General features: G+C 45.0%; 1 protein-coding gene across 1 annotated transcript in view; it reads right to left on the bottom strand.

Moving 5' to 3' along the window:
* Nucleotides 1-7,903, bottom strand: part of LOC119431773 (chorion peroxidase) — a 162,439-nt gene that overhangs the window by 117,780 nt on the left and 36,756 nt on the right. The window contains exon 2 of the mRNA XM_049657393.1: nucleotides 3,045-3,233. Within this exon, the coding sequence (XP_049513350.1) occupies nucleotides 3,045-3,102 (58 nt within the window). The 5' untranslated portion in view covers nucleotides 3,103-3,233. The remainder of the gene's footprint in view (nucleotides 1-3,044; nucleotides 3,234-7,903) is intronic.

Genomic DNA, 7,903 nt, shown 5'->3' with positions numbered 1-7,903 from the left:
CTGATACAGCGCCTCATTAATGGAGTCTCGATGGAAAAGAAGCTTGGGGAAAAAATAAGTTACAACGAGTGCAAATTATTCTTCGACTGTGTGCTTTAACAACATTTAATATCCTTTGGAGCTTATCTCATTGCCAAACCATAATTCGCATCTACCTTGCGTGTACATGGCTTCCTTAGTGCTGCACACAGGATACTTTCATGTTAGGAACGATAAGCCCGAAAAGGTGTAAATGATTATTAGAGTGTAGCAGCCCCTGCTTCTGGGCTTTACTAGGGTGTTCGTAGAGTTACCGAGTGAGGCACGGCTTAGTGTTCCTCATGTACGCTCCGTAACACGAAAGTGGGACTTATATAAACGACGTCTCAGCGCAATCGATAACATGTTCGTGCATTTGACGGTACATTTTTTATTCGCCATTTCCGATATATGGCAGCACAGATACGACAATTTCTTAGTGTGAAACAGGACAAATTTCACGCCCGTCGATCGTTTCACTAATGTCCCTGGAACGAAAGAGAATGACTCGCACTCTTCTTCAATCTGACGCAGAGTGATGTTCTTGTACATATGGCAGTTTTATGGATTGATAGATTTTTTAATAATACTGGAAATATTAGGCAATAAGCATTTCACCCATAAAAATTTACAGTGTTGAATTATTTTATGAGTAGGCACGTAACTACTAAAAAATACTATAACCTCTAAGAGATCCGAAGACCTGCTCAATGACATAATTACTTTCCAAGTGTGCTCTTATTACTTACTGGTGTGTTGTGTACGTGAAATACCGATTTTTTGTTTAAAGTACCATGGCATTTACCATAGTAGTAATATAACATGACAGTAAGCTGCAAGATGCCAGAAGCATCATATCTCCCCGTACATAGACAAACTGACTTTTTCTCGTGTTTGATATGGTAAAAACTGTTTTTCTTTGCATAATCGCGTAGTGGGTTGCCATGTTGACGGTGATTCCAGGATGTACATGTCGTTTCGTCGTATTTAAAGCGGACTTCATGGTCCGTTCATGGTCATGGAAATAATATAAACAACTCTCATGCAGGTTTGCATCCATCTTGCATAATATCCTAGGTGAATATGCCGCGGAGGTACTTCCTAGTTTATTCTGTGAAGAATGTGAAATATAGTGTACGATAAGTCCGGGAGAATATATACCGGGTGTTTCAGCGAGCACGTTCGAAAATGTTTTAAAATTGCCTGTGGCAGATAGCCCAATTATAGTCCATGAGCTGGTGTACTCGAAGAGGCGGAAATTACTCGCACAGAAATTCAAGTACATAATCCACTAATTAACAAAATTTCACCAATTAGGTTTTTAACTAATTCCCTTATGGCACACATTAGATGAGTTTACCTTAATCCTAAAAAAGTGACGGGTTTGTCATTTTTAGAACGTCACCAGAACCCGTACCTTTACCAAGCCCCTCGCATATATTATTATGGAAAGCAGACCTTGTAGTGACTGACTGTCAAGCAGGCATTTCCGGGCCACGCAGCCTTGAAAAACGAAAACGAGACACACCTCGCAAATTGAAGTCATACCTGAATGCTTGGCAAGTCTGCAGATACATCGAAAACCTCTAAGTGCAGACACTTCAGTGATGCGGCAGCAGTGGGCTTGTAAGCACAGAAAACACCCAGTCGTGCGTACTTGACTGCCCCGTGGAATACAATGAAAAACATTTGTATTTGGTCCTGTAGTCAACAATGACCATTATATTTTAGATACGTTCAAATATAAGATGCGGGACTCCTGTGTCCAGCTAATGGGTGTAAAAATTCTTCGTGTTCTTCGGTGTAAAATTCACTCATGAAATTACGATTCACTGCGGAACAATATTAGTGGCGTTAGCAGGTTATTATAGTTTGCTATTCTGTTCTTTGAAAGTTAAAATTCGCTCGCTGTTCAAGCGGCTGAATCGCCTTGCATATGGGCGTGCGGACAGTTTTGTTGCTGCTTTGATTTGCTTAAGATAGACATAAGATAGACAAAATCAAAAGTTTTAGGCCTATCCATAATCCGTCCCTGCGGATTTCTCACATATTTTGTCCGCAGCTAATCCCAACCTTTAAATTAGTATTGACCTACGATGCAGAAGAAGTTGTGCGCACATGTGTATGAGGCACGACGCGTGTTTCCTTTTTCTGAAAACATGAAAAAGAAAACGTTCTGCGCATTGAATGCGCGAGAGAGCCCACTTGTGTCACAGCACAGCCGTCAGCAGAGGTACGAAGATTCTTGGGGCCAAACCGCTGCCACAGTGCGAAACCGTCGTTAAAGCTTTTTGTGACTATAAAGGAAAAGCTACAGCGGTGGAGCTTCTGCACGTGTTGTGTTACTGCGCCAAGTAGACCGGCACAGAGTTTGACAACTCTTCGTGTTTCTTGGAGCAGGTACGGAATCGGCGTAACTTCCTATTTGCCACAGCTTCGCGTTCGCCAAAATGCGTAAGAAAAACGAAAAATTAAAGATAAAGTTTGATAGTGAGTGGTGGTCTTCCTTTTTGTCTTATTTTAATACAAGTGTTGTAGAAAACATGATGTTTGTGTTGCCTGTTCCCCAGCTCAGAAATGAAACTATTTGCTTGGGCGCTATTTTAGGACTCTCAATTACAAAATTAGGCAGCTACCAGCCATTCAGCTTGGCAAAGATTGCTTTAATAGTACGTTCTGCTTATTTGTAACCTATTTAAGGGCGAAATTTTGTAGCATTTGGCCTTCTGAATAAAACTGTGGGTCTGTTTTCATGCACGCTGTCACGGTTGCGCTTTGCCTTCGCGTAGCTTTTATTGTTATTTTTTTACAAACTTGTTCGTGAATACATAGCACGTCTTTTCGGCACGGCGGTAGCGTAGGCCAGATCGACCGGAAACGCTAGGAGGGGTCTGCCAGCGCAGACGCACGCTCGACGCTCGAGCATCGCTCACAAGCACGGATAGCAGGAAAAAAAAAAGGGGGGGGGGGGGGGGAGTGTCCCACGTGCGTCTGGCGAATGCGTGGGCGTGCAATAGCGTGCATACCTCCTCTGGCGTCGGGTGTCAGTGCCAGGTCGTGGTCGACGAGCTGTCCGAATGCCATGACCAGGTGCGTGTGTCGGTGCGAGTAGGTGGCCCCCGGTGCTGCTCGCAGGTCCCACAGGGCGTTGGACACCTGGCGGGGGTTGGGCAGCGGCCGGCCGGACAGGGACAGCGTCCGCGGCGAGGACACGCCTGCGAGACGAGCAGTGACGTAGCGATGAGGCAGGAGAGCCAAGCTGATTCTGCGCAGCGCGTAGGAATTCAAAGTATAAAGACGATAGGACGAGCGTTTTTCTTCGATTGAACGCTTATAGACCGTTGTACGGAAGTGCCTGAGCATCACCATCGTTGTCTGCTGAGATTCACTATAGACTCTATGGCCGCAACTACGCGAACAAGCAGGGCAGTTGGTTGATGTTCATTTCGCTTGCAACTCAACATGTGGCGTAAGCGCTACAGAAGGAAAACAGGGAAGTCATTGATAGAACCGGAGTCATTGCAAGTGTAGGTAATGGTACAGTACAGTGATAGAGGTTTGAAATACGAAAGTTAAGACAGAGGTCAGATAGGCATAAATGTAGATAGCGATAGATGTAAAACCTGAATAAATCAAGCAGACTGGGGTATGTTTCATCCCCGCCCTGTTTCGAAGGGGTTGCCAAAAGACATCATCCTCCTCCTCATCATCATCCTATCATCATCATCACAGCTAAGATAGGGGCTGAGTAAAGCAACTAAGAATTCTGCCAAGGAGGACAAATACGCGTACATAAAGCGAACCAGGGCTGTCATCTTCTCAAACCAAACAGGTTCCAACCAAAGCAACCTCGCACTCAAAGAAAAAAAAAAAACGAAGGAATAGAGAGAGCGGATTAAAGGGGACAGAGCAATCACCAAAGTTTTCATTCTTCAGTTTTTTTCAGTAGAATTCTGAGAGATAGGTGACTTCAGGGAAACAAATGGAGATCTTTTGCCCGGCAATATGCCTGATACGACATTCGAAATGTTGAACCAAAAGTAAGGAGACGATTCAGCAAGAGTCCCGAGACAACTCAGCGCATCGTAATGGAGTGCCAAGATAGTAACCCAGCAAGACCCGTCAGAAAAGTCCACCTTCCAAAAGCGCTGGCATTCAAGGCATATAGGAGCTATAAATGATCAGCGGTAAAGGTAAGGAAGAGACGTCTAAAGTAGTGGTTGGGGAGGGGGGGGGGGGGTGGCAGTGATGGAGATGATGGAGATAGATGGATATAGAGATCGATGGATGTAGATATAGAAGTTTCATTGAAGAGAGGAACGATCAAAGGGATTTAATCAGAATGGTAGACTGCAATAGATGCAGTAAAAGCCCGATGAGCTCAAGCAGGCTAGGCAACTATTTGTCGTCGGCCCATTTCAATAGGAATGCCAATAGACGGTTTTAGCGTTTTACAAACAAACCTCGCTTGCCGCTGATTGGTTGCCGGCAGGACAGCTAGAAGCACTTCCGGCTATGTTGTTTGAAGGCATGTGCGACGTGAGGCCGGCGTGTCGATGTTTGCACTGCTTGGTGGAATCTGTGATGATCTGATTCTACATCGTGAATATTGTCGAGATGACGAGCAACTACTTTAAGGCGCTTAGCACCGAAGCAAAAGATCGGTATCACCAAAAGCTGATGTTTAGAGGCAGAGAGCTGCCCGATCCGCTGGACGATGATATCGTGCGATTTTCGTTTTCGTCGGGATCCAAACACCTTCCCCCAGTTACAACACCGGAGCAACAAGCGGAGCATATTAGTGAGGACATGCAATGAACGCAGACTGTTGTCTTCAAGCCACGTAATGGGACTGCCGAAAACTAGAAAAACTTTAATGGCACTTTTTTCTTCTTTATGGGGTTTTACGTGACAAAACCAGTTCTGATTATGAGGCTCGCCGTAGTGGATGGTTCCGGGTTAATTTTGACCACCTGGGGTTCTTTAACGTGCACTACAACACGAGCACACGGGCGTTTTTGCATTTCGCAATGGCACTTTTATAGCTGCAAGATGGAGGATGAAGTGGTAAGCTGTGCATGTGTGCATGCACATGTTTTCTGCGTCATATGCCTTGTTTCTGCTTTTCAATATGCATTCACAAATAACTGTACATTCTCAAAAGTCATTTAGTGCAGGACACCTAGGTCGACTGAAATGGGACTAACTTAACTGCTCACAAACTTACCACACTTCTAACAAAATGAAACCTGTAGTGTTGGGCACGAGATTGGAATCCATAATTGGCCTCCGTTATTTCGTAAATGCTTCTAGAATATGGCCGAAGCTTCCTAGATGCATGCACGGAAATCGCTAGCTTTTCTGCGATTTTGCTCTGTGATACCGATACGAATGCTCACATGCCACCGCGGTGGCTCGGCGGTTACGGTGCCCGGTTGCTGACCCGAAAGACGCCGTTTGGGCCCCGGCCGTTGCATTTCGATCAAGGCGAAATGCTAGAGGTCCGCGTACTGTGCGATGTCAGTGCACGTTAAAGAACCATAGGTGGTCGAAATTATTCGGAGCCCGCCACTGCGGCGTCAGTCATAGCCTAAGTCGCTTTGGGACGTTAAAAATGATAAACCAATGCGCACATGTACCTAGCGTAGTAAAGCTGCAGAAGTGCACTTGTGCCCCAGATACGAAAAACATTAATATAAAACGGCGGCAGCCATGGCACCCGCTAAAGAATAATTTAAACTCATGTTCGTAGCATGACGTTCCACGCCGAGGCAAGAAACTGGAGGAGCGGGCAAGCTCGGGGCGAGAGTCGAGCTGCTTCTCGCGTGAGTTACACGAATTTACGGCCAGAACAATCGCGCAGTAGCACTTTTATTATTCCGTATTATGCAGGTCCGGCTACTCCTCGCAGTAATATACTTTGGATGAAGTGAGCAGAGCAAATCTGGGAGCTCTTGGTAGGCTGCCACTAGTCCCGGCGCACCGCTGCTATCCAGGCGTTTCTCCTGTCAGCCTCGATAGGGAACCTAAACGTTCGCACTTTCGAAAGAAGGTTGGTTCTCGAGCGAAGGCTGCACCCTGACACGACACAGCACGAACACATCCTTGAACGTTTCACAGGTGATATGTACGATGCTGAATGCATTTTCAAGCCAACAACAACAACAGCCAGCAAAACACCGTTGAGGAGTGAACGTAATGAAAACGTTCGATGCTCCAGAGAGCTACTCGCCGTCAAGCAACACACTGAATGCCACAAGTCGAACTTATATTGATATACCCGAAAAATAACACAGAATATGCACACGGACGAGCGCGCGAGCGAACAAATACCAGCAAAAACGAGCAAAAGGAACCGCTACCGGAAGTTTCCTAAGGGCGCCAGAGCGCGGTGGGCGCTGGATGAAACCGTCTATAGGAAGCATCATCATCACGAGTACAACAAGCCTCACAAACGGCTGTATCATTATTTGTTGTTCATTGCGCTGTACGCGATCCTGGGCTGTGATCGCTCGTTTGTGTTCCGTATCTCCCTGTTTCCTTCTTTTCTTTCTACCCCCCTGCCTTCTTCCACTCAGCATATAGGATGTCCCACGTACCTTGAGCGAAACATCAAAAATGTGCAAATGCAGCGTAGCTGGAAAGAACACGGTAATGTTAGTCGCCGTCGCTTGGAGATACCCAGATAACTTCGTGCATTCCGCCTAATTGGATAATTAATTTGAATTATTTATTCAACTTCTCAAATATTATAATTGGATGAAAAGTGTTAATGGGAAAATTGTAAAGCAGCATGAAAAACTTCCGATACCGCTTTATGTTGCTCAATACGTGCTACGTAATTGGAACATACTGGCAAAAATGTTCCACAAACTCAGTGGAAGTCACATGGAACGAGACGTTGAAGCTATCAGCTACATGAACACGCCGATCAATTCGCATGAATGAAATGGTTCTGCAGGTGTGCTTCGCTGCCACGTTAATTTTACTTCTTTGCGGACAAAACTGAGACGTTGTTTACGTAACGGGAAAAAATGGCGGCACCCATGCTGAAAATAAGCGTCAGCAGAGGGATAATTTGAGTAGTTTGGTGCATGCTTTGATGAAGAGAAAAAAAAAATGACACACGATCGCTAAATAGCCACCGTGATGTTTATGCACAGTGCGTGCAGACATACCGCCAAGTACCACCAAGTACCTGCTCAAGCTTGCTAAAGAACAAGAAAAATCTACGAACGATAATTGTGATACGCCAGCTCTTTTTGAGGGGAGATATGGAAAGCTTTTTGAAAGAACACGAAAGAAAAATAGTACATCGGCGCAGGGTGATGAAATATTTATTCGGAGCTCTATTTTCGTTATTTAGAGAGAAGTACGTGGTTGATTGCTCATAGAGGAAAGGAAGGACAAACTCCTTCCTTTCATTTCTTCTTTATTCGAGCGAGGACACCAGGGCCGATCCGCTAGTGTGCGGTCACGGATTTCAAAGTACTTTCCTCGTATTTGAGCAATTATGGCGAAGCAGCAAAATTCGCGAGACTTGCTAAGTTGTCTCTTGCTACACATTTAAATACAAGACAGTTCTCCTTTAGTGATAAAAAGGTAACCAAGCCTCCGCAGACGCCGTCAATATTTATCACGCCGCCGATAACTTCAAGGACTTCAAGAAAGCGTTGCCATCCATATTTTTTTTTTCGTTGATGCGCCTTTCCTGACTTGTTAAGCCGCCTCTTCTCGTAGTAAGAGTGGCTTTTTCGGTAATGTAGAGGGGAATTTACTAATGCAATTCGACATTTTTTTTCTACACAGTTTTTTTTTACCACAGAAATACTCCAAATACTTGGTTGTTGTAAGTAATTGTATATTGTCACGTGGTAGTGACGGT

Source organism: Dermacentor silvarum, chromosome 10, assembly GCF_013339745.2.
Source record: "Dermacentor silvarum isolate Dsil-2018 chromosome 10, BIME_Dsil_1.4, whole genome shotgun sequence".
In the NCBI taxonomy this organism is placed as follows: Eukaryota; Metazoa; Arthropoda; class Arachnida; order Ixodida; family Ixodidae; genus Dermacentor; species Dermacentor silvarum.
Note: the sequence above shows the minus strand (reverse complement) of the source record. Positions and strands in the feature narration are given on the sequence as shown.